The sequence below is a fragment of the Chelonia mydas genome, chromosome 14 (genome assembly GCF_015237465.2).
Source record: "Chelonia mydas isolate rCheMyd1 chromosome 14, rCheMyd1.pri.v2, whole genome shotgun sequence".
NCBI classification, from domain to species: domain Eukaryota; kingdom Metazoa; phylum Chordata; order Testudines; family Cheloniidae; genus Chelonia; species Chelonia mydas.
In genome coordinates, this window is record NC_051254.2 from 8,536,740 (window position 1) to 8,562,766 (window position 26,027).

The 26,027-nt window shown below is 39.8% G+C and overlaps 1 protein-coding gene across 6 annotated transcripts in view; it reads right to left on the reverse strand.

Moving 5' to 3' along the window:
- The window catches only part of CEP95 (centrosomal protein 95), a 41,358-nt gene that overhangs the window by 14,469 nt on the left and 862 nt on the right, over nucleotides 1-26,027 (reverse strand). For 2 of the 6 annotated variants that reach the window (XM_007055097.4, XM_043527774.1), the window contains exons 2-21: nucleotides 24,505-24,633; nucleotides 22,054-22,161; nucleotides 20,038-20,151; nucleotides 19,042-19,150; nucleotides 18,404-18,516; nucleotides 17,138-17,275; nucleotides 16,426-16,640; nucleotides 16,156-16,222; nucleotides 15,264-15,328; nucleotides 12,498-12,628; nucleotides 11,779-11,914; nucleotides 11,099-11,213; nucleotides 10,128-10,309; nucleotides 7,230-7,322; nucleotides 6,040-6,190; nucleotides 4,235-4,401; nucleotides 3,241-3,315; nucleotides 2,556-2,708; nucleotides 525-671; nucleotides 346-417 (exon numbers count right to left, since the gene is read on the reverse strand). In XM_007055097.4, coding sequence (XP_007055159.2) covers nucleotides 346-417; nucleotides 525-671; nucleotides 2,556-2,708; nucleotides 3,241-3,315; nucleotides 4,235-4,401; nucleotides 6,040-6,190; nucleotides 7,230-7,322; nucleotides 10,128-10,309; nucleotides 11,099-11,213; nucleotides 11,779-11,914; nucleotides 12,498-12,628; nucleotides 15,264-15,328; nucleotides 16,156-16,222; nucleotides 16,426-16,640; nucleotides 17,138-17,275; nucleotides 18,404-18,516; nucleotides 19,042-19,150; nucleotides 20,038-20,151; nucleotides 22,054-22,161; nucleotides 24,505-24,633 — 2,480 coding nt within the window. The remainder of the gene's footprint in view (nucleotides 1-345; nucleotides 418-524; nucleotides 672-2,555; nucleotides 2,709-3,240; nucleotides 3,316-4,234; nucleotides 4,402-6,039; nucleotides 6,191-7,229; nucleotides 7,323-10,127; nucleotides 10,310-11,098; nucleotides 11,214-11,778; nucleotides 11,915-12,497; nucleotides 12,629-15,263; nucleotides 15,329-16,155; nucleotides 16,223-16,425; nucleotides 16,641-17,137; nucleotides 17,276-18,403; nucleotides 18,517-19,041; nucleotides 19,151-20,037; nucleotides 20,152-22,053; nucleotides 22,162-24,504; nucleotides 24,634-26,027) is intronic. The other 4 variants (XM_043527775.1, XM_037914096.2, XM_027817506.3 and 1 more) reach the window with 4 other exon arrangements.

Consider the following 26,027-nt stretch of genomic DNA (forward strand, 5'->3'; position numbering starts at 1 on the left):
ATTAAGATTAACCAAAACCACTCCAAACAAGAAATCACTTGCATACTGGGACACAGTTGCCAACTTTCACACAGTAAATAAGCACCTGACTTTCACAATAAGCTAAAAATCAAGCTAATCCCATTTCAAAACAAGCCAATCCCCAAGAACTCCAACACTGACTAGATCCCCCTAACATCCATTCTGGGACTGGTGGTCCTGCTATGCGCCCATGACTCTTGCCACCTCTTGCCAGGAGCTGATTTAAAAAAAAAAAAAAACCCACACACTCTCCTAGCCAAGAAGCCCATTTCTATGTTTTTTCCATGTGTTTGGCATGTCTGTACTGGAAGTTAATACACCTACTTTTACTTGTGCTTTCTCTCGGGCTTGGATTTCTTGACGTTCTTGTGATACAGCTTCTGCCAGCATTGAAAACTGAGTAAAAACATTACATTAGAACTCATTAAGATATGAAAGGTTATTTACTAATTTAAGATTGAAAACTGGACAGATTGTCTTGGATGCAGTCAAATCAGCCCTACCTGATCCTTGTAGTAGTTCTCCATGGACTCCAGTTCATCCTGGTGTACTCTTCTTTGCTCAGCACGCTTTTCTTTACTATAGGTTCTCAGCTCCTGCAGTCTTTGCTTCTGAATTTCTAAGCCTTCTTCAAATAGATTCTTAAATATCTGCCAACAATTACAGGTTTTTAAATGTATAACCGAAGAAAAAATCCCTTCTGCTGGTGTAGGTTACGTCTACTCCATGGGGTTATGTATAATGTAGATCCAGCTTGCACATATAAACCACAGAACTTTAGGAAGTGATCTTTGAAGTTACAAGAACCCCCTAGATTCTACTTTAATGTTCCACCTCCCCTACAGTCTTCTAAACATTGGAGGGGAAGTTCTATTCTAAAGAGAACTAAATTGCATTGGGAGGTTCTATGTTTGTCTCAATTGCATATAAAAAGTTTGCTGTTTACACAGACAAAGATGGTCTCACTTCTCACTGCAACTTGAGGCACAGTTCTCTCCTCAAATCGCCACTAACCAGAGGGCAGAATCTGTTACACCTCAACATCACTGTGTTCATCAGGGTTAAAAGGTATAACTGACAGCAGCATTTGCCCCCATCATTGCAATGAGTTGATGCATGAGTAGGGATAGAATTCAGCTTGCTCTCCCATAGCTGTTGAATGTACAATAGTAAATGAGATAAATGAAGTGGGTTTAACATTAAACAGGATCTAATTGGTTGAGGAAGGTGGTGTCATTTTTCAGAAGGAAAGTTTAGGTGGCCTTTTAAGTTCCCTCTAAGCTGCGTGGCCACCCAGCAGTCTGAAGTGCTGTGCACTTCAGGAGCCACTGCCACACTGCTCCTGCCCTCTGCCTTGGAGCCCCAGCCAGGTGCTCCTGGGAGCCTACTGCTTGCTATACAGAGCCCGGGGGGGTGAGGGGGTGAGGGGCTGATGTCAGGGTATCCCCTTCCTCTCATACTGCTGTACACCATCTCTGCAGAGCAGGGGGTGGGGAGGACATGACAGGGCTTAGGAGTGGGACCTCAGATGGAGCTTCCTGACCACTGCTGCTGTTTCTGAACAAAATAGGTTTCAAGACTGGTGAGTACTGATCTGTCTCTCACACACAAACTACGTATGTGTGTCTTTCACTCACTTTCCAACACATAGTATTATTGTTACTTCCTGCAATGCACATATATTCTCTGCAATTTTATTCTTTCAAAGTGCTGTTATTTTAGTTTAACTGGTCTATGCATTTCATAATTTTTATTTCTCTTATACTTAAATTTCTATGAGTGGTGAGTTCTAAAATGCCTAACCTGTCCTGGCTGGAGTAATTATCCCTATGGTAACTTTTTAAAAATATATATTCTATCTAGTTTTGTTTCTCCTGGTGACGCACATCACCTTGATATTGGTGCGCATAACAAAATTCATTCCGCATGTGAATGGAAAAAATTAGAAGGAACATTGGTGGCCTTACTTTTGATACTAATAGAAACATCCTCTTCACAATGAGATCATAAAGCTGAGTTTAGAGAACCTTTTTCCCCAGGTAGTTCTCTGATGTCCACCCTTTACTATGCTGGACCCTCCTTTTCAACCTTGGCTAAGCCTAGTAGCTTCTTTTGTTGCCTGACAGTGAAAGTTATCTCTAGCTTTTGTTTAGGTGGGAGGTGGCTGCTCAACTGCATGTGGCAGAACATAGAGAACAATCATTTCATCTAGGACCTGGCTGACCAGCAGGTATAGTCCTGCACCTGCCTTCTTCTAAGAAGACTAGAGCCAAGAGCTTCTAAATTTCTACAAGGTCAAGGATGGTTGCTGCCAGAAAAACCTATCAGAGCCAGAGTTAGAAGGCAGGAGCTAGGAGCTCCAAGGCCTGTGCTGTTTAGTTTACTTGGCCTCTAACTCTTTGTACCAACACTTTGATTTCTCAGAAGTATAACTCCACACTACATAGTAAAGGGGGAAAGGTGCTCACTCAATACTGCAGTCTTTCACCTACGAGAACAAGAATGCCATACTTGAAGAAAGCACCCTCACATACCCTTTCTTCCCTTGTCCTAGCCCGCATCATTTTTGCGCGCAGCTGAACGCGGTAATCCTCATAGTACTTCTTGGCTCGAGCAATTTGCTGACGTTTCTCTCTCATTTTATTCTGAGCAAACTTCTGCCGATATATGCGTTGCTTAAACTCTTGCTAAATAAAGAAAGATCAACAGGTATCAGACCACCAGTGCTTCCTGGAGAGGGAGAATCAGGGCAGGGTTTTATGGCAAGCTTTAGTAAATAAAATCAATATTAAGGAAATTCTCCCCACTCTACTACCTTGCACTACATTTAGGATTAGACCACTGGAGTATGGTGCCATCCACAGTGCTGTATAATTAAGGAATCAGCACTTATGGTAAACGAGTGTTTCAAGGATTGAACTCACAAGGAGAGACTGAAGTCTGTTCCTCTCAGTCTTCCATATTCTCAGGATTTGTTCCCTGTTAAAGCACCAAACTGCTTCTTTAAATAGTGAATCATCAGCATGTTTAGCAACCCCACTGTCATTTTAAGACCTCAGTGGCCACATACAGCAAACAGACTAGGTAAAGTCTTCAATACCATAGCTGCTCAGAAGGCAATAGGGAGCAGCTTCCGTGGACCAACAACAGTAGGATCATTTTGGCTCTATCACCATGAAAGTGTCATATGCTGTGTGCATCCTCTTTAGAAGAACATACCAGTCTCTTGTTATGGTCTTGATCTTTCTTTATGATGTCAACAAGGAGGTCGTGCTTCTTCAGTGCTTCTTCCACCTTGAGATAAAGATGACAGGTAATTGCTTTAATAAATTCTGCAGGATAGGCACTCAGTGATGGGACTTTTAACAGAGGAACAATACTTCAGTGTACTCTGCCCCAAGTGGTTAAGAGAAAGGAAAGGGGAAAGATTCATTTAGCACTGGTGAATTAACCACTCAATGAGTTAGCAAATTCTGCATGCCAAGAATAGCTTTTAAACTACAGGGTTTGTATGTAATAGCACTTTGAATTTCTCTAAGTGCTTTACAAAGGTGAAAAAAGTATTCCCATCTTTATTGTAGAGAAAGAAGTATAGAAGGTTAAATGCAAGTGAGTGGTTAAGATCAGGAACTGAACCCAGGTGTCCTGATTCAGTCCCCCTACTTTAACTACTCAAGAGTGCCTCCTTATTCTACAGAGTAGCTCTTCCTTAGACAGCCACCTCTGCTGGGGACCGAGTGCTAGTTTGACCCAAATGTCTGCCATATATTTGTACAATAAAGACCATGGGAAAACCTATTCAAATACTGCAAGATGAAAGAGCTGGGATAGAGAATCTGTAGAGTTTGCATCTGCAGTAATATAAGCAATGGGCTTCCCCACATCCTTGTAACATGACAGTGGGCCTGCTCAGTTTTTAAGTCAGGGAGCTGAGATCTTGACAGTCCTGGTGCTTAGAGAACCAGTCCCAAACTACTCCAGCCTCCTTAAAGTAGTCTCCATTTTAAAGAAAAGCAGATTTCAGAATAGATAGATTCCAAGGTAACATATACAAACTAGTCACTAAGTTATGCCAATACCTTACACAGTATCTATGCAATTGGTTGGGTTTTATTGCTTAGTGCAATCATCCTGTGTCCAGTACTGTTGTGTAGCAGCACTGCCCCCCGTCAAGCCTAAGAGACTGTGTTCATATTGAACAAGAGGTTCTCACTTCACTTTGGAGTTTCAGTCTTGATCTATCTTTGCCAGAAGCAGACTTCAGTTGTTCCATCTGTGCAAGCTGCTGTTGCCACATTTTGTTCAAAGAGTGGTGGGAAATGTGCAGGTATGGAAACTCTTCCAGTAGCAGAGGCAGGAGGTCATTGTCCTTTACTTTCACTGCAAGATAAAAGCAGATCAATACGCTCCTAGAGAGCAAGTTTAATAGTAGTTCTTCCAGAGAGCTTAAGTTCTAGCTATACGAACACTTCAGACTGAACACCTTGTCTATTTAATATGCTGTTACTATGATGTAGCATTGTTCCTCAGTAGGATGTACTGCAGTCCTTCACAACATCCAAGGGAACAGTCCTAAGACAAATCTTAGCTATTTTTCCTAGAGATCTATTTTACAGTATTAGAGGGTTGATATTTTTAAAAAAGCCTGGTCACCTACTCCCTTCTTTTCAAGCAGTATAGAACCCTACAATTATTTCCTTGCTCCTGTCAATCTCATTAGCTGCATGTAGTTATTTAAAATAAGCCCAAAAGTTGTATTGGTGATGGCCCTATATTTCATAAATGAAGCAAATCATTGTCTGGATCCTCCTCAAATTCCTTGGAGATACTGCATTGAGGTAGTAGGCCCCAGGACAGGAGCAACAGGAGTAATGTCCTAATTAGGGATTGATTTATGAGTCAGTTCTTTCACATTTCAACTTCATCACAGGTTGATCTGAATGTGAGATGAAAGAGGGATAAATACAGGAGAGGGAGAGGAATTATTTAAGCTCAGTACCAATGTAGACACAAGAACAAATGGATATAAACTGGCCACCAGGAAGTTTAGACTTGAAATTAGACACAGGTTTCTAACCATCAGGAGTGAAGTTTTGGAATAGCCTTCCAAGGGAAGCAGTGGGGGCAAAAGATCTATCTGGCTTTAAGATTAAACTCGATAAGTTTATGGAGGAGATGGTATGATGGGATAACATGATTTTGGTAATTAATTGATCTTTAAATATTCATGGTAAATAGGCCTGATGGGATGTTAGATGGGGTGGGATCTGAGTTACCCAGGAAAGAATTTTCTGTAGTATCTGGCTGGTGAATCTTGCCCATATGCTCAGGGTTTAGCTGATCGCCATATTTGGGGGGGAAGGAATTTTCCTCCAGGGCAGATTGGAAGAGGCCCTGGAGGTTTTTCGCCTTCCTCTGTAGCATGGGGCACAGGTCACTTGCTGGATGATTCTCTGCTCCTTGAAGTCTTTAAACTACGATTTGAGGACTTCACTAGCTCAGAGAGATAGGTGAGATTTTTTGCAGGAGTGGGTGGGTGAGATTCTGTGGCCTCCGTTGTTGCAGGAGGTTAGACTAGATGATCATAATGGTCCCTTCTGACCTTAATATCTATGAATACTTGGGCACTTATTATACTATTAATGGAAAGAGTGTCCTGCAACCATGCTGAAACCAAGGCAGTGTAGCAGGGTGCCATTCAGATTGTGGATTTATATAACGAATGTACAGCATGCAGCTGCTAAAAGTGTGGCTTGCACTCACTGTGCTTCCATTGCAACTTGTTCAGCATGCTGAACAATGGATAATGGATGGGTCACAGTTTGAGCTGTGCATCAATGGTTTGTGTCTATTTCAAAGCATTATCTTCATTACAAAAATCCAGACATCTGGAGGTCATAAGGGGAAAAATGCTACAGCTGACTGGTATATGTTGGCCAGATGCCTTTATTCTTGGAGTTCACCAGATGCTTTCACAGGATGCCAGTTTTCCACCAAGTAGAGTTTTGTGGTTCTTACTCTGAGCTGCTTTCTTTGGCTTTGCAAGCCCTCCTCTTGGAATCCACTGGCTCTGTTTGGGAATCCGAGGTGTGGTTTTTCCAGAATAAACTTTCACTGGCCGAGGCATTTTTGGAGGTTCTTTAAAGATGTTTTCTTGGTATTCTTGTTCCTTAGGATGTAAAACAGATGGAGAACAGGTATGGGATGGGAAGAGTGGTAGTTCATATGGCTTCGATATCAGAACTGAAGTAATGTTTGAGTCTCTATGAAGGCAGTTTGCACACAGTGAGGCAGATCCCTCACAGTAGGGCCAAAAATTCACCAAATGCAAGTCAGAGGATGGAGTGCAATGGAGGCTTGAAGCTCTCCTTTGCACAACCCTAATTGTGGGGGTGCTCCATGAATGGCTGCAATGGCCCCCAGGACTGAAAATACAGCTCAGATTGGCATGGCCTACAGGCATTCCAGTCATGCTCCTTTTCTTGCTACACACCAGCAGCACGTAAAATAGTGGTGAGAACCACTGTCAGCTCCATGCTACTCACTTCTCTAAGATGATCATAGCAAGAGCTACATAAAGGCAAACAATAATGCAGTTTGGCACTTACAGCTTGTACCCTGACAGCTCTTTAATTCTAATGGCAAAGAAATGGGAAAAATCCATTTCCTTACTGAGTTCTCCTGGTGTCCTTGCACATCCCTCACTACTTGTTTCTTTTGGAGGTGATTACTTCAGCTATGCAAGGCACTAGTATTGCTTCTGTGGAATTTCTAGTCTACCAAATGGTGTTAAGTTATTATATCTTATTTCTCCAATACTGCAGTACAAACTAGCCACTTGCCTACCAGGCTGGCTTAAATTCTTCCAGCCAAAGTATCTCACTTCAGGACAAACTTAATACCAGAATCTTGGTCCTTGTGCCACCCCTAAGAGATGTTTCTGTAAGGATTACTAACTACCTAAACCCCTCCCCACCTTGGGGTCTATGTACCCTTAGAAAATTACATACTGATAACCATATCCACAAAGTATGGTAGCTGAACAAAGCTGTTTACAGCATCTATTACACTAGTATTTAAGCGAGGGTCAGCGTTGGGTCATGTCATTTAAAATCATCATCCATGTAGCATGGATAGCAGGCATGGGTAGAGTAACTTTTAGACTTTTTTAAACAAACACCTAATTTATTCTTGTAAGCTTCACCTACCGTTTCCCTGGCTTTTGCTTTTAGCTTGGAGAGGCCCAGTCTCTCTCTAGCTTCAAAAATTCTTAATTCCTCTTCATAGGCTTTAGTCATTAGCTAGAAAACAAAAGACGACACTCATTCTGAATTTCTACTCTCTGCAAAGGGGATAATCAGTCCAAAAGAAGTCACATAAATGAAACCAATTAGTGTTGGAGTCAAAAGGGCTTCTTTCACCTCTAGCTCACTAGGAAGCTTTATCCCTTCTTCCCGGACATGGACCTGGCCACAGTGGTTTATGCATTTATCTCCAGCATGAATTACTGTAATTCACTCAAGATGAATGTGAAGATGCACAAACTCTGTTTAAAACAAAAAAATTGCCCTTGTTATCCATGGACTAGGGCACCATGAGAACAGACTGGTGCTCAGGTCCCTCAACTGGCTCCCTTCAAAACAATTTATGGATCAAGCCCCAGCCTCATTGAACACTGGATTTTTGATCTAAGAATTGTCAAGACAGTTGCATTCCTCTGGGACAAAGCATTCTCCATCAAGAGGATCCACATATGGAACCAACTTCCATGAGATCAGGTGACTTTAGAATCAAACAGGCTTTAGGAAATGCAAAACTTTGATCTACAAAAAACACTTTCCACCATATAAATGACCCTCAAAAAACCTGAAATAAAAATCAAACTAAAAAGGTTACCCTACCCCAAGCAGAACTTATACACCAAAAAAGGTAAGCTAGAGACTTCATGAAATTCTTTAGGGACATTGAGCATTTTCAGTGTAAAATAGGCAGTCTGAGGGGTGGCCATATAAAACGTGTCCTATGCACAGCCATCAGCATTAGAGTGCAAGGTCAGTTTGATTAGCTACAGCTAAAGGTCATGCAATAGCATCTCCAGTGAAAAAGGTTTGCCAAATATAAAGTTGCTTCTGTTGTAAATATTCATGATCAGTGTTAACTGTCCCACACAAATCTTAGACCTCAAAATATAGCTTAACACAAAATGTTCAATAACTGTTTTTGTAATGTAGATAAACCATGAAAGGATTAAGCTCTTCTCCACCTAGGCATCTATAAACTGTGCTCTTCATTGGGGTAGTCAGTATTTTGGGTTGCCCATTGGGGATATTAATTTTGGGCTCACATTTCTTGAGAATTCTGAAGCTACTCCATTACACAATAAGCTTGGGCCTCTGAGAGGATTAAAGTTCTGCTCACTCATGTGACTTGGCCTCTGCCAAAGATGAGGGATTCTGGGACTTGTAGTCCAGCAATCATGAAAACTATAGGCTGCAAACAAGGCATGCTGGACATATAGAAGGCCTACTTTCCTCAGTGTGTCCAATGATGTCAGGAGGTGCTGTGAGCATCTCTGCCAAGAAGGAAACTAGGGAAGGACTAGATCAGGGGTTGGCAACCTACAGCACGCAAGCCAATTTTTAATGGCACACTGCTGTCTGCTGGGGACTCCAGCAGACAGCAGCATGCCATTAAAAATCCTGCCCAGCCTGCTCTTGTTCCCCCCCACCCCCCCCGCTCTCTCCCTGCAAGGCAGAGAAGCTTCCCCTTCCCCCCCGCCTCTTCCCCCAGCATGCTGGGTTCCTGCCCCTCCCTCCCTGCAGCCGATCAGCTGGTGGCCCTTGCTACGGAGGGGGAGAGGGAAAAGTGGAGCCGCAGTGCGCTCGCACACTGCTCCAGCGACCCCAGCCCAGCGCTCAGTGCACTCCCACCCTCATCTCAGTGCAAAGAGAGGAAGGGAATGGCTAGAACCAGGGAGAAGGTAGATACCTACTCTATATGGACAGGGCCAGGACCCCAGACCAGCAGTGGGGCTGAGCAGGGCTGGCAGCCAGGACCCTGGCTGGCAGGAGCCGGCAGACGGACCCCCAGAGCAGCAGCGGGCTGAGCCGCTCAGCCCACTGCCGGTCGGGAGTTCTGGCTGCCGGCCCCTTGCCAGACAGGGTCCCGGCCGCAGGCCCTGCTCACCCGCTGCCAGCCTAGGTGAACGGAGCCCCAGGCCAGCAGTGTAAGAGCAGTATTTTAAATTTAATTTTAAATGAAGCTTCTTAAACATTCTGAAAACCTTGTTTACATATGATAATAGTTTAGTTATATAATATATAGACTTATAGCGAGAGACCTTCTAAAAAACATTAAACTGTACTATTGGCGCACAAAACCTTAAAGTGAATAAATGAAGACGCTGCACACCACTTCCAAAAGGTTGCTAACCCCTAGACTAGATCTTGCTAAGCAGAATGGGCTTAAGGGACAAGCCTGTGGACGAAGGCTGGAGAAGAACTGAGCAAAGAACTAGGAGAGCCCTATGTAAATTGTGAACCCCTGAGAAAAGGAAGAGATGTTCACCCAGACGAAGGACTGTACAGCAGAGATGTTTACCCCAGAAGGGGGAAGTGAGCCATAACCCACTTGTTCATGCATGTCCATTGCTGGCAAAAAGTTTCATGTAGGGGAATCCTAAACCATGGGCTGTAAATAGTAAGCAAAATTCAGTCATCCAGGATAATTTAGACAGTTTGATAACATTTCTCAAGGTATTGGGCTGAACTTTAAGCCTCAAGCAATTTTAGCAAGTTCATTTTGGCTACTGTGGTACACCAGGATTGACATCTTAGAACTATGGTGTCAGTTAGCAGTAAATGGACAGCAAAGATCCTTTGGTTCCCAGTTTTCCCTATTCTGCATATAGCTCACACTGCTGTAGGTGTTAAATGCAAGAGGCAGTGCTGTGCAGGCGCTGAGTTAATGCCTGTATCTTTGCTACACCCAGCCTCTTAGTAGGACAACTGTAAACTGAAAATAAAATTAATTCCCAAAATAGGCCAAATGCCCTACTAACCAAGCTGTAGGGGCATTCAGCTCTAATGCAACCCAGAAACAGTTACCTTTGCTTTTATTCTTCTCTGGTCCATTTCCTTTTGCAATTGCCTGCGCATTTTCCCCATCTGGCCTCTGCCATCTCTCTGAAGTGCATCTTCAAACTCAGAGCGAGGTAGATACCTGGATGAGGGTGGGGATGGAGAAAGGGACCGTGGTCTGCTAAGAAATCTTTTTGGATGTGGGGTGGCTGTGAAATAAAGATGTGAATGCTGTTATAACTAGTATCAGAAGTTAGCAACAAGAACTATAAGGGTGAATAGACTTAAATCCAGAAGCGTGCCAAATGTTCCAATAGTTAAACGGGAGCATTCTGCAAAGAAAGTAATTTTTAAAAACAAATACCCTTATTTTATAGTCCTCTGTCCCAAGCCTCCTGGCTCGTACCATAATTATGTATTTAGCAAATCAGAAGTGCCAGAAGATATCACAATTGGAAGAAAAAGGCAGCAAAAATGTATTTTAAGAAGGTTCAATGTTAGGGCCTGCTATGGAAGTTGACAATGTCAGAGCCATGTTATAACATGGTTTGGTCTAGCATTTGTAGACTGGATCAAGCCATATAACAGTGTTACAACCCTTCTCAGTGTACATAACATGATTATCACAAGTTAAAGACAAGGGATGTAACATATATTAGAACTGGACATCTATAGTGTTATAAGAAGGTAACAGACCCATTTTTCAGTACTTCCCTCCCTCACAGTATGGTCAAGAGTAGCATTCTGAACTTCGCTCATTTGTTACTCTGTGTACTTCACTTTTTATTTCTAGTGAAGGTTTGATAACTAAACACCACACGTAAACAGCTAACGCTTTATTAACAGGATTTTATATTTTTGGGAAGGTCACCCAATGATATAAATCTAGGGCTGAAGCTAGGCTTCTGAATCTATGTTCTACTTTCAACTTTAAGTGAGAAGGAAAGCTTTACTTGTACTTCACTCAGTGCTTAAACAGTTACACTCTGGATTGTTACCTTGGTGAGGTTTCCTTCCCCGATAATCCATTACACTGTCACTGTGCTGAGACAGTTTATCTTCATCTGTCAACATCTCTTCCCTGGGATGCTCACCCAAAGCTCTCTTTAACATCTATTGATTAGAGATTATTCTGGTCAGTTTCATTAGTTCATCCTAATGAAGTCTAGAATTGTTTAACAAAATTAGAGGTACTAGTTGTAGATTTCCTTTCAGTTCTGTTGTATATTGAACTCACCTTCTGAATTTCACTGGGAATTTAAATAGAAACACATTGAAGCAAAAAAGACATACTACTATAGATTTAACAGTGGTACAAGAATTTCAGAATGTCAGTATAAACTACACTATTGTGTAATATCCAACCATTAGTAATCCTAGTATTTCTCCTGAACCAAGTAGTAGTATTTTATTAAGTGACTATTAATGCATATTTTGCACTGTCACCAACATTTCTCTAATCCAAGATGAAGTAACTCATTTTCTTTAAGATTATTTCTGCAGCATCTTCCATTCTTTTACATTGAATACAGTTTAGGTGTTTAAGTCCCTTTAGAAATTAATATCTGTTAATCCTATCAAGATTGACCTGATTCCCTAGATTTTAGTTAGGCTTCATACACTTGTTACAAATGCTAGATAAATTCCAAAATACTATCAAGAATGGATTCCCACTTACTAAATCTAGTTCATTTAACCTGCGAGAGAGTTTTTCTGACATTTCATGCAGCTCTTGCTCAGATAATTTATCCTTTACCCTTCTGCAGGAAAGCGGCTCCTCTCCAAATGAATTTGTGATAAAATTTTCATATCTGCTAAAAAAAGAAAGGTTTTGTTTAAAAAAAAAACCCAGACACATACCACTAAGGTTTCATTTTTGTCCCAACAAAGATTCATGGTCAAAGGTTACCATTACTTAACAGATCCAGAACTCAGTTCACTTTTGTTTTAAATGGGATTAGAAAATTATATAGAAACAGATCTTGTGAGACAGAATTCACCTAAGCATTTATAGCAGTATTTCCCCTAGTTGTACAGTGAGTGTTTATAAGAATCAGGAGTCCCAGCCTCCTCTGGCTGCTCAAGCCTTTTTAGGAGTATTTGGAACATTTTTCCCCCTAACACGATACCAAGAACAGATGCTTACAAAATATTTTATTTGTATCTGGTTCTTAGAAATGGGTTTCTCTGTAAGAAGAAAGATCTGAGTTAAAAGGAATAAAGATATTCTAGATCTTCACCTAAGTCTGCACCTCTCACTCTGCCACTAGCACCAACCAGCTTTGGTTGTTACCTAGGCTGGATTCTGAGCAGCAGCCAAGAAGTGAATGGCCCTGTTTAAGAAAGTGAGCAGTGAAAGCCTCAGATATTCCTTCAGTATAAAAAAACCTGACTTACCTTTTTCCACTAGACGGACTTCTTGTTTCAGGTTTTGTGATTCGTGCTACTGATATTACCTGGTCAGTGTCTGGTGAGATGTCTTGGTGTAAGCAGGTAGTTGATGTATGTGAGGCATCCACATCAAGAGCCTGTTAGAGAAGGGAGGAGACAAGATCAAATTATGAACTTTCAGTGAAAGGCTCAAAGATTCCATAGACTATGCAGCAAATTTCTGGCATGAAGAAGACCACCTACGAGAGTCTGTATGAACACACATCTCAAATCATAAAATCAGATGACAGTAGAGTTATACTGCCAGCCTCCTGCTCAGGAAAAGGGTGTTGAGTGTCAGTGTTAAATCAAGTCAAAAAGGCAGTTAAGTCTAATAAAACTGAAATACTGGGAGACTTCAAGTACCCACATAATCTGGTCAAGTGTCACCATGGGGACAAGAGCTAGAGAAGTGATTTGACATCTGAAATATTTGTTTATTGGAACAACTAATTCCAAAGCACATAAAGAGGCTATTCACTTAATCCTCAACAACACAAAAGTTTGTTCAACAATTAACCATTGAGACCACAACAGAACTAACTTAGGGCTCAGACTGAGTAGGTATATAGAGTCAGAGACATAGCAGTATGGCATACTGCTATCTTGTTATCAAGAACTTCAGCCCTATTTAAAAAGCCTGACTTACAGCTTCCTACTGGTTTAACCAAGTGTCATTTATACCAATCTTGGTAAGCTGGTGAAAGTGTCACTCGTGTTTAAACCTGGTTTTCAGCGGTTTAGCTTGCGTCAATAAATTTACAGATGCAATCTAAACCAACATAACCAGTTTTAAACAGATAGAAGTTTAGGGCTTGTTTATGCATAATAGGTGCACCAAATTAAGTTAATCAGTTTAGTTAGAAATCCCCACACAAGTTGGACTCATTTATCTCTTAGGGTTACAAATAATCTAATGGAGAGATTTCTACTCAGCCTCAAACAGTAGCTGAGAGCTGTAAAATTCCCCATTCATCTCTGCAACTCCTAAATGATCACTGGATCTCTGAGTCAAGTGTCAACAACATTACCTAGTTCTTCCCTAACAAACACAAGAGAGGGATCTCATAGCTGCAGCATTCACTGTGAGTGAGGTCTCATTTTGATGCCTCAAGTGGATGGTATTTGGGAGAGGACCACCATTCATTCCCTCTCCTGTCACAATTAAGGAGGCTTGCAGAGCCCACAAGCATATTCCAGCTCAAAGTACCCAGTGGACCTCTGACTTGCAATCATATTTTGAGCACATTTAAGAACATGTTTCACTTTATTAGAAAGTTTGAGATGTGAAAAATCAGCAGATGTTATCTGCCTTTAATCAGTGGCAGATAATAGGTTCTTATTACCACAACATCTAGCTGTTGTCTATCCTCTTGGTGGCAAGTAGTTGCATCATTTACCACTAACCAGACTAGTCCAGACCACTAGCCAGACATACATCTTACAGCAAATAGTCTGTAGACTGACAGCCTGGCACAAGAGGTTTTCCACTTATAAAGGGGAAAAAAAAAATTGATTGGCTATCAATGTTTAGTGCACTGATCAGCATGTATCTAAGTTCATTAACTCCTCCTTTTGCTCAGCCACAGCAGCGTGAAGGGAAGAGTTATAGACTGCTTTGGGAAGAGTCCAGAGACTAAGGTTATGTCTATAACACCTGACTTGGGCTAGCGAGGCTTGGGCTGAGGGGCTGTTTAACTGTTGTGTAGATGTTCAAGTTCTGGGACCCTCGGACATCTCTACATTGCCATTAAACAGCCTCTTAGCCTGCGCCCCATAAGCCCGAGTCAATGGGTATAGGTCAGCCACAGGTTTTTAATTCCACTGTAAAACATACCTACTGTCCTGCAAGTAACCCTTGTCAGAGCTGAAGGTAAAAGCCTAGAACTGCAATGTTAAGTTGGCTGATCTGGTTCTAGTAAGACTAAAAACAAAGGTTTGTTGGTTAAGTTAGAAGTGAAATCCACTATATTCTAAAAGTCCTATTCACCTCCCATCAAAGCTTATCTTCTCATGTTGCCAAGTAATAGGTCAGCCCCACAATGGCTTCAGCCATTTTTGGTGATCAACCAGCCAAGAAGTGCTTTATGGAGCAAGTAAACTTCTCCTGCTCAGCTAGTTTTCTAAGGACCTGCTCCCCAGCAGGCCCTTTGAGTGGAATAAAATCTGCTAACCAGTTTGTGGGTTCTGAATTATCCAGTTGTTCCAAAGGGCAAATACAAGGACAGAAAGGAGGGGGAAGTAGTCTGGCTAGGTCACTGACTGAGGCAAATCCTCTGTTGAAACCCAGGCAAGTCACATTTTTCTGGAGATACCTGACTCTGGGGTGTGACCAATATCGTAAGATACTAGACAACGAGGAAGTTAAAATATTCTTCCCAAACATCTTTAGATAAATCCAGCTGATATGTAGTAGCTGGATGCTTTTGCTGAACTGGTCAGCAATATAAATGTCAGTGTTTACATCAGGAAGTGCTAACATCCCATTGAGAAATGACTACTGTAGTTTACAATCTGCCTGTAGACACACCAAGTCAACACTGCATCAGGTCACATTCACAAGGTTTTGAAAAGAAAAGCAGCAGCAAGTTTAAGAGGAAAGCTTCATTTCTGCAAGGTAGTAGGAATACCAAAAATCCCCTGCACAATTGTGGGGAAATTCCATGTATGCAGGTTTACAGCAACTCTGCCTAAAACATATTGATTTTACAAATAGTGGAAAGTCATAGTTACCTTAACCACATCATCTGTGCCGTTTCGCTCATCTTTTGACACCGCCTTATCTCCAACTGGAGAAACTGGCAAAAGAAACAGCAGTGTTTACTGGATTATTTATTCTCTACATAGCACTCAAGTGTAGTTAGTGATTTACAGAACAAATACAAAAGGCATGGACCCTGGCTCAAAGAGCTTACAAACTATTTGTCAAAAGAAGTATAAAACAATAGGGGAAGGAAGACCGTAATTAGATGTGTGGCTATTCAGTTATGGCATGCACACATGGATTTTTATTTTTTAAATTTGAGAATTTCTTGTAGGCTTTGAATTTTCAGGACTGTCATCTGAGAGGGTGATGCTATGGAAACTGGAAAAGTAGCCAGTGTCTCCAAGGCAACAGAGAAGTTAGAAAATAAGCACTTAAAACGAAGTCTTGTCTATACTAGGAGGGTTTAACCAGGCTTTCTGGAATGGATTAACAGTTTGTCTTAGGCTACATTCATAGTTAGTTTATTCTGCACCAGGTCAGCTGCACCTTTTGTCAATGAGTTTCTGTAAAACAGACAAAGCTTAAATGGATTAACTGGAGGGGGAGGGGAAGGGAAGGGAAGGGAAAAAAAAAAAAAAAAAAACCACAGTTGAGCAATGGACACACTTTACTTCTCAGCACAATAAATCCCCTTTGACTATGACTTATTTTCACTCCCCTGGCAGACATTGTGATAGAAGTGATTTGCTCACATCTGTTAAGAAATGTGAATTTAGTAAGGTTTGAACAGCAAAACACAGATTAAGATTTTCAAAACAATGTTTCCCCCAATGCCAATAAGATGAATTCAAAACAACAAGCACCAATATTTAGCACTCCATTAGAACACAGTTAATATGAAGCACAACTTGTTCTTACCAGGGGCGAGTCTTGACAGAGGAACACTATCAGAAGCAGTTGACTCCTGTCTAAGTGGTTCTGTAAACTGCAAAGAGAAGTAAAAATGCATATTAAATTAACAATTCAGTATTCTTCCTGCTGAACAGGAATGTTTTGACAAGGCCATAGATTAATAATCCATTTGGAGATACAGTCCAGATAGATAACTCGTTAATTCCATTCTAGAAATGCAGTAGAGAAAAGCTGAAGATATTTACTAATAAAACCAAGTAAGAGGTTTTCACTTACAACAGAAGCTTCAAGTCCATGACTGTTAGCCAAACCTGGGGACTGTCTGGCTGAGCTTTGGTATTCCCGTCCCATTGAATAATGAGGCCTGGGTTCAGGAGGCTGATATGGCGGTTGCAAAGGAATAGCTGGGCGTATGGGCTCCCCAAGCTTTTTAGCACTGGAACTCAAACTCTCTTTGAGAAATTCAGTGGAATTAACAGAATCCATTGATCCTTAAAGACAAATATGAAAAGTTTATAGTCTCAATCCATTTAACAAAAATGCCAGCTGGATACTTTCATTCAGCACCATCTTTGAATAAGCATGTTACTCCTCAGTCATTTTAGAGTTTAGTACATATAAGAGACATTGAGAGTAACTTCCATCTTTGTTGCATGCTGCAGAATTTGGATTTTGGGTGTGAGAAACTAATTAGAGAGAAGAACTGATTTGATAATTTAGCATTAAGTTAGTTAAACTGTCATATGAACATCTGCGTTTTCTGATTTAGAAGGTGTCAGACCATTCAAATTTCCTCCAAAACTGAAATAAGGAAGAAAGGACAAGAACTACTTATAGAAGTAACTCTAGATAAAGAAATAAGAAGCCTTCTTTTGTCAGCTACTGTATTCCTAGTCTCAAATCCATGGCTGTGAGGATTACTGCCAACGGAACTAGGAAGGCTAAAGAATTTCTAAGGTACTTCTCAGAAAGTCAGAATTTCACTCACCTTCCCTCTCTTTTACAAGTGCTCTTCTGCTGCTGGAAAGCTGACTAGATGATGCCACAGTAGCCCCAGAGTCTTCAGGTTCCTTGATCTCCTTAGGCCTCTCTCTCTCTGCCGGCAACATTTCAGGGAGCTGGAACTCTGGAAATGATTTTTGAAAGTAGGTTAAACTTATGTTTAAATAATTAAATGCATTTTTACTATTGGCTCTGTGTTTAGACAGAGTGTTCATATTGGACTGAAATAGTAACTAGCAGTTGATGCTCTTCACTGCTATGGGGACAGCAGAATGTTGCAGGGGGAAGTAGTAATACTTCTAGGAATTGTACTTATCCATCACAGTATGCTACAAAACTTTTACTCACAGATTTGCTCAGCTACCATTGTAGGGGAAAGATAAGTCAGCCTCAGTACCCATTCAGTCCTTCGCTTTGCAAAGGAAATTATCAACAAAAATCCTATTGGTGTTCAGAATGAGCCCAATTTAAGTGGTTCCTATTACCAATTCCCTGAGCCATCTGGTTCCCTTAAAGAATGTTTCTGAATTGCCCAGACTCCTACCAACTGTTTGCTATAAGTAAGCTTAAAGAATAATTCATTGCTAGGTTTACATATTATGTCTTGAAGCAACATTGTTACAATTTTACATTTCATACTGTGATAGTCTGAGGCCATCCAGTTATGCTTTCATGTCCTCCTGAACTGGGTCTAATTCACACTGTTTTGCTATGTAGTCCCTTTTTAGACAAAAAAACCCTCAACCAGAAGGGATAGATAATGGTCAACTCTAAATCAGGTTTGAAACCCCTAAACTCTAGGGAACCAGATGTTTCCATCTCAGCAGGATCACCTTATCTTGACATAGTACACTGGGTACCATGCAGTTCCATCTGTGAAATAAGAACTATAATATAAGAGTATCCATCTGCTATTGGCAATTATTCAAAATCCACTGGTGTTACTTGTATGAGTAAAGATTTCTCCTGACCTAGGTTTTCTCCGACCTACAGTTATGCAGGGTACTTTATGCCAGTTGACTTTCCCTATCTGCCCCAGAGGTGGCTTCATCTCAGTTGTGCTAACCATATACAAGCTGAAACATTAGGGAACCTTCAAAACAAAAGGAGCTATAAGCTTTTTGCTTTACAAGCATGTTCCCCACTCCCTTCATACATTTAAAAATACTAAGCACTTTTGACAGTGTATGTTTGATTGCTAGAAGAGTACATGTCCATACAGAACACTCTTAAAGGTATATTTTAAACTCACCTTCCTTTCTTAGGGAAAATGAATGCGCAGTGTCCCCAAGCCTGATTAATTCACTAGTAGATTCTGATCCTTCTACCTCCCAAGATGGGACAAAAATATCTGACTGGGAAGACCTAAGAGGAACACAATGCAGCAGATCTATTAGCAGTAACAGTCTTTGCTTGCCTAGGCCACAAGATGGAGCTGCAGATGAATCCTAACTCTACATCTTCAGTTAGCTGGCCTTTACTTTAGAGGAGTATGATCAGTTTCAACAAAGTAAGCTAATTTAAAAAAAAAAAAAATCATGAAAATAAATGTAGTACAATTGATTAAGCCTCAGCGATTTAAATTAAAAAGCATGCACTGAGATGACAATGGAAGTTTGGAACATAACTCAATACTGTGCAGATTCACCATTAAAGGTGGATTAAAAAAATTTAAAACTGCAAGTTGTTTAAGGGTTTGCAATGCAAACACATACTTGATCCAAATTTTAGATCTCTTGCTGCCCAAAGACGACCAAGCATTCCATTTGATGCTTTTACTCAGTATGTTTTTTTTATTTGCATAGTATGAACATACTAAACACTTTATAGATATGTAAAAATACAGTCACTGTGCCAACATAACTTTAAAACATTCAGAACCAGTCTTACTCGGCAACTGATGGAAGTTTCAGAGGTGGTACAGGTTCCTCCAGGTCACCTTCCAGCTGCTCTTGAAGCGCCCTTTGAATTTCATTGTTAGCTAGCTGGTCAGGTTCATCTGTTTATAGTCAAAATTCGTTTGTTAATTTCAAGAAAAACCACACACCCAGGATGGGTATTACTGCCAATATCACAAGAAATAATTTGACAGAAATGGCAATTTTAGACTTAACATACTGTCAAACTGTCATACTGAACAGGTTTGTATATTTTGGTTTAACAGTACAGTTTATATTAATATAACAACTTCCACATGCACCTTATTCAATAGAAGCTTCAGTGGTAAGTTTAGAGAAAATGTTAACACTTTCACACTAATTCATAAAGTTAAGAGATGGTTTCTGCCACAAGAGAGCCATGTTAAAGGAGCCCTTTTTTTTTTTAAAAAAAAGGTTTCACCTTTTATTACCGTATATTACCGAAACTAAAAGATTTTAAATCCAAACTTTCTGTTCACCAGGATTACTGAACGAAATGGAACAATAAGTACAAAACTTGGGAAATGAAAATAGATTAAGTTCCACTTCTGTTTGTGATCAGTTTCAATCCCTTGCTTTCCTGCAATGTTTGGATTACAAACATTGCAAGCAAAGTTTTAAATCCCAGCAAAAACCTGCTTAATTGCAAACACTCCTGTTCATCTTAGGTATTGTAAAAACAAGGTCTACAAAGTGTATTTTCCATACATGATACTAAATAGCTATGGGCTTCCTCAAAAATATAGTTGCTAATGGGGGGAGGGCAAACTTAATCTAATACTAGGAGCCTATTCTATCCTTAAATATACAAAGAATGGTGTATATACGAAGGCGGAACTTACGCTTCAGTATGGTAGCTTAATAGTAGCACAAGAGGTATGCAGGCAAGATAAAGAGTCTATCATAATAAGCAGCAGCAGCACATAATATCTTGAACTGAGATACCTTTGTTAGTCTATTTACTCACCCCCATTCCGAGAAGACGTTTCACTGATTTGTTCTGTAAGATATTCAAGCAGGCCATCAAATATTTCTAACAGATTTCGGATAGATTCTCTCTCTCCTTTCACAACGTTCTCTCCTTAACAGAGGTTACTATGAATTAGTAATTAGAGCATAGATAAAAAAATTCAACTTTAAAAATTTGTCAAAATCTTGGAAAATCTGTTCAGAGAAATGCACATACAAATATCAACTCAGAAGAAATTTAGCCGGAGTTAGATGTTTGGGTCACTGTTGGATGTTTATTTCTGTAACATATTTTAAGGTAGGTGGCAAACATCCTGAAATTGTACATTTTCTGTTCCAACAATTCAAAGCCTAACCTCACTGACACTTTTCATCAGCTTTCATGGAGCATACTAGACATCAATATTACATGCTGCATACTTAGTCTAGTGAAAGTCACATTAGCAGTTCATCCAGTTTCTACAGGGTAAACACCTGCTAGAGCAGGCTGTTGAGATCTTTGCCTATACTTTGTAGCTGGTTCAGCAGGTAGTATTATAATCAATATGAAACTAGTGAAGGATTCCTGCCTTCAGTTTGTTGGGGAACTTGGTAGGATTCTCATACATGCCTGCTACTGCACAAACCAACTATTAGCTGGGAAGGTAGGATGTAGGAGTCTTTCAAAAATGTCAGCAATTCTCTGTAGACATACCTACCAGTCAGCAAGAGATGCTGTTAGGAGGAGAAAGGTTCCATCCTCCCTTTTTAGGGAATCAGTTATTTAGATGATACTATTGGTCTTCGCTAGCCAGAGTAGAAGCCCCTAAAAACCCAAGTCTTCAACATATACATACATGTCCCATCCAGCACAAAACTGATAATCACTGTATAGGCTCAGATTTCAGAGGACTTAGATACACTCCAGTTATTTACAAAAAGTCACAAGCAATACTGCAATCTTCAGAGCAAGCCAAATATCCAGATGGGTATTAATGTATAATTGCAACCAGAATTTGAACTATTCCCTCAGTATTTCACTGCAGATGTTTGTTAGCACTGTTACTGTCAAGAGATTGACCTGGTTTTTATTTCAAGATACATTGTTTAATAAAAAAATTCTTAAATTGGGACTCATTTCAAGTAAGATTAAATGACAGGCTTAAAAATGGAAGGTCTCAAAAAACCCTGGGATTTCAATTTAGACAATTAAGATATCTAAATAACTATTATAAAAATTCACATTGTAACATGAATGTCATAGCAAATATATTAACTACTTTGACAACATCCATTTAAAATCAATTTTAAATTAAATAAAATTGAGACCATATTGGCTATTTCTCACTTGAATTACTACAAATATTCATATTTTGAATAGATTCAAACGTACACAACTACCCGTTAGCTAGACAGTTCATCTTGACTTGTCTGTTTAAGTATCTGTTTGAGTCCAAGTGTTTACCACCACAATGTGTTTCTCCTCTATTGCCAAGTATGGCAATTATACCCCCAAGCACACATTCAAGGCTTCTTCTACTGTTCCCAAGGTGAGAAGGGCAAAGACTTTTCATACAACCTGACACAGCCAACCACAACATTGTTCCAGCCGAGTGGAAGAGTGTGACTTGATGCAGAAAACAAGATAAAAACTGCAGACATCTAATTACTCCTAGTGGAATATATAGCAGTGTCTCAATCCAACTGGTAGCTTCAAGGTAAAAAACTAATAACCTCAATGCTGATTTACTACTTTCCACACTGCAAAACAGTACATATGAAATCCAATTAAGTGCTTTAATCTAATTTTTTAGTTATTTGCTTGTTCTCTAAATTGATGGCCCAGTTTTCAGACCAAGACTATTTTGGGGCATAACTCATTGCAGGTGCACAATGTTGCATGCAGATATGGAAACACACTCTGAAAGATCAGATCCTTGCTTATAAAAAGTAAGTTGAAAGTAAGGTCTTGGGTATTTTTCAATCACACATGTATACGCCTCACTTCTGTTGACCATGACTTGTAAGTACTCACCAGTGATGTGAGACAAGCTGACCTGCAAGTAGTCCAATGCCAGAGAATCTATTACTGCTTGCACATTATGTGCATCATCCTCTTGGCTTTTGGGAGAGGCTATGAAATCTACAAAGAAGAAGCATTACATCATACTACAGCCTACTTGAAGGGGATAATGTTCTGTGTAGGCCCTAAAAGTGGCATAATTGTTTCTAGTTTATTTGCAGTGAAGTTAAATGCAAAGATTGTGTAAAGTAAGGGTGGGAAACCCAATTGTCATAGGAAAACAATTCAGTGGTTACTGCATATAAGCACAGAGCGTGCACTCAAATACATAAACAGATAAAGAGCCACTGGTTATAATTCACATGCATCTGCATTCAGTTACGAAACTTGACTTAGAAGATAAAATTGAATAAAGTAGTATTTTTCTCTCAGCTTTTAGTACAATGGGAAAACGTAAAAACAATTTAAATTTTGGGATCTTGACTAGAGTTTGTTGTATTTTGTTTAAGGTATCTCTTCTGTACTATACCAGCAATGGTGTTACATGAACCAGTTTTTAAACACTTTAAAATTAGTTTGGATTAACAGGCTTCAGAGCATGTCTTCATTAAGATGTTTTTTTAACCTCAAATTTGATTGCCAGTTAAAGCAGTTAACACCTTTGTAAAAGCCAGTCTGGACATTCCCCAAACATTTGTAATTTACCCCAAAGTAAAAAAGGTTTACATACAAAATTGCTCAGCCCTGGCTTAGTTCTGCTGCCAGTGAAGTCAATGGGAGATTTATCATTTATCTGAACAGGAGTTTGGCAGAGGTTTAGTGCTTTTGAAAAAAAAAATCACATTCTAGATATGTAATACTAAACATTTGAATAGAATAGGATAAGATTCAGCATTAGCATTCCATTCAGATGAACTGGACCAGTTCTTACTTTTCCGAGCTATTGTTTTAGCCTGTCTGTAGGCCCTTCAAGGCCTAGTCTACACTAGAAAAGGTTCATCAGTAGATGCTGGTATAGCTAACATAACAATTGCTGGTATAGCTAACATAACCCCAGCTCATACTGACAAACAAAAAAGAGTGCTTTACCGCGATAGATGATACCAGCTCAGCAGCAAGCAAAATAATATGCTATACCAGCAAAAGCACTGTGTCTACATTAGGGCTGTTGTTGGCAAAGAAAAATGGCTAAAAGCCCACAACCTTAACTACATTGCTATGCCAGCAAAAGCCCTACAGTAGAGATGGCCCACATCAACACTGCATTGAGTCATATTCATTATGTTTTCTTCACATCAATAAAGAATGGATAAGCAACTTAAAAACAGAACATGAAAGCTTAAATTCTTCCAAAACTAATGGTTCTACCAAACTGGTACTGGTATGGCAAATTACCAAATACAATGAACCTTGGCTATGTTTGGGATTAGTGTTATAAGCTACATCCAGTATAGAAAGTAGAGCAATGCCAACAGCCCCACACTACAGTAATTTTTCCATTGCTCTGGTTTAAGAAAGCAGGGAGGGGAGGGAGAAATCGTTTGTAACATGATCCCACCTGAATCTTGTAATAAAATTCAGGATAGGAGGCTTACATCACAGAAGGTCAGTAGAGCAGAATTGAACAAGATGATACGTATTTGATTTTGTAACAGACAGCTGTCCTGCTGGTACCCTCCACCCAGCAACTTCATTCCCAAATTCTAGCACTACAGCAGCCTTGTTTAGAATAGGATAAGAGGTGTATTAAAACATCTTTAACATGTTCGAAAGTCCATGGTAGATAAGGCTTAAGGATCTATCTTTTTGACAGCAAAACATTCTTTACTCAGGTTAGGTAACTCATTTAAAATAACAATGACATGGTAACTTTGCTTGTAACTTGGGTTAGCTGTTTGAGTTAAAGGCAAGAGGGGAGCCTGGAGTTGAATTTGAGCTGCTAACCCCAGATAGAAGCCAAGTTAGAGTGTCTCCACTGCTATTTTACTCAAGCTAGCTAACCTGAGTTAACACTTTTCCTGTGTAGACTTATCCTAACATATACTAAGCTGCTGAAGTTTTTAACCAGATTAGCATGGTTTAGAGGCAGTGTGCCTTGTCCATACTAAACTTTAAAACACAGATAGCACGTGCTACCATCACACCTTTAAATCCTTCTGCAGACAAGGCCTCACTTGAGTAGTTTACGAACACTGAAAGAGTACACCAGTCTTGTATGCACTAGATTTTTCAAACCTGTTTGTTTGAATGTTAGGCTACACAGTATGTTTACCAGCTGTACACAACATGTATTCTACTGGCCTGAGTTTTCTTTGTGATTTTACTTTTGAAAATGGGTTATTAGAACTTGAGAAATTAATAATTCTTCTCCTACTACCATTGTGTTTATTTATATGTTTGCATTTATAGAAATGAAGAAAGCCACCAGAGACATAAGTAATGATATAGGATCTCTGTTCCTACCTGGTACTTTTTCTCCCAAGATTGACTCATAAAGTCCAACAAATACATTAGCACCACATTCTGTGAGCTTTGTCACATGCAGATTTATATGACATTTCATAAGAAGATCATTGGCGACATCAACCCATTCTATTAAAAAAAGTTAAAACATGCAAATGATTTAGCTAGAAAACATAAATACAAAACCCTGTCTCTGTACAGTATGATGGAGGGAGACGATCAGCTAAAGGCTCATGTAACAAGTTTTGCAAGTAGAAAGTGTCTTTTTATGCCTATTAAACACTACAGAAATTATTTATGTACTGGTGGGAGAAAAAAAAAAAGACAGGAGTGAAAGACAGCCCTTTGTCACCCAAATTGCTTTTCATTATGGAAAACTGTATTCTTTGATATTTGGGCAGAACAATAAAGAAGGACAATTAAGTTTAATATGACCCTTGATCTTACAATTCAAAAAATTCTATTGTTATTGATTAATTAAACAATACAAGAATTTGTTTCTTTCTATTAGAAATCTGAATTTTATGGCAATGATCCTGCAAGCCATCCACATACAAAATTCCCATTAATTTTAAGGATAGATGTGTCCAGAGTGCTTAATGGATCAGGCCAGTTTTTTGTATTTTCCCTTCAGAAGCCAGAGCAAAAGCTGCCAATAATGCTCATTTTCCCCAATCCCAACACAATCCATACACTGCAAACATCACATCAAAGAGTGCAGGACAATCTTCGTCTACTAGCCTAGTACACCAAGTAATTTTATGTAATTTTTTTCATGTTGTGCCAACATATAGAAGGAATTATTGTTTACATAATTATTAAAAGGATATTTTTTAGTATACAGATGGAGATGGGATATTAGAACATGAATGGGACTTGGGCTGTAGCAGCTGTTGTATTGTGAAAATTGGGTAGTTTGATTTCCATCCAACTTTAAGGAAGGGAGCAGACTAACAGGTCCCAACCAACAGACCCTGATGTGAAATGCAATAAGTGTGCTGTCTTCCAGTCACATCAAGGACTAAGAGAAAGGGAGAGTGGAGAGGAAGTGCACAAATGAGCAGGGAAGAAGCAAGGCTAGCTTTAACTTAAGGGCAGTCACTTGGGACAGCAAGATGTTCAGCATGGGAAGAAGGGCAGAAGTTTGCTGGGATGTCTACCAGTGGTCCGGAGAGACAAGTTAACTCCCTCCCCTGCCAGCAATGCTACCACACACATATTCCTCTTTTCTGCCTCAACACACAAAAGGTTTTCTGCATCACCTAATAGTTTTTAGCTATTAAGAGGATAGAGTGGATGAAACAAAGTTCAGGAAATGATAATAAGCAAAGCAAATTTTTGCTAGAGCTGCAAGAACCTGCTGGTTGGTGTCCTGAAGTGATTTTCTCCTCCCCTGGCTGAAACGTGGCCACATTTACCCCCCAAAAGACTTACCCTCAGGTTTCATTTTCACATGCATTCAACATCAGGAAATTAAAGAATACTTCTTGGTTGTTTATTAGTCTTTAAGCTATGGCCCAATA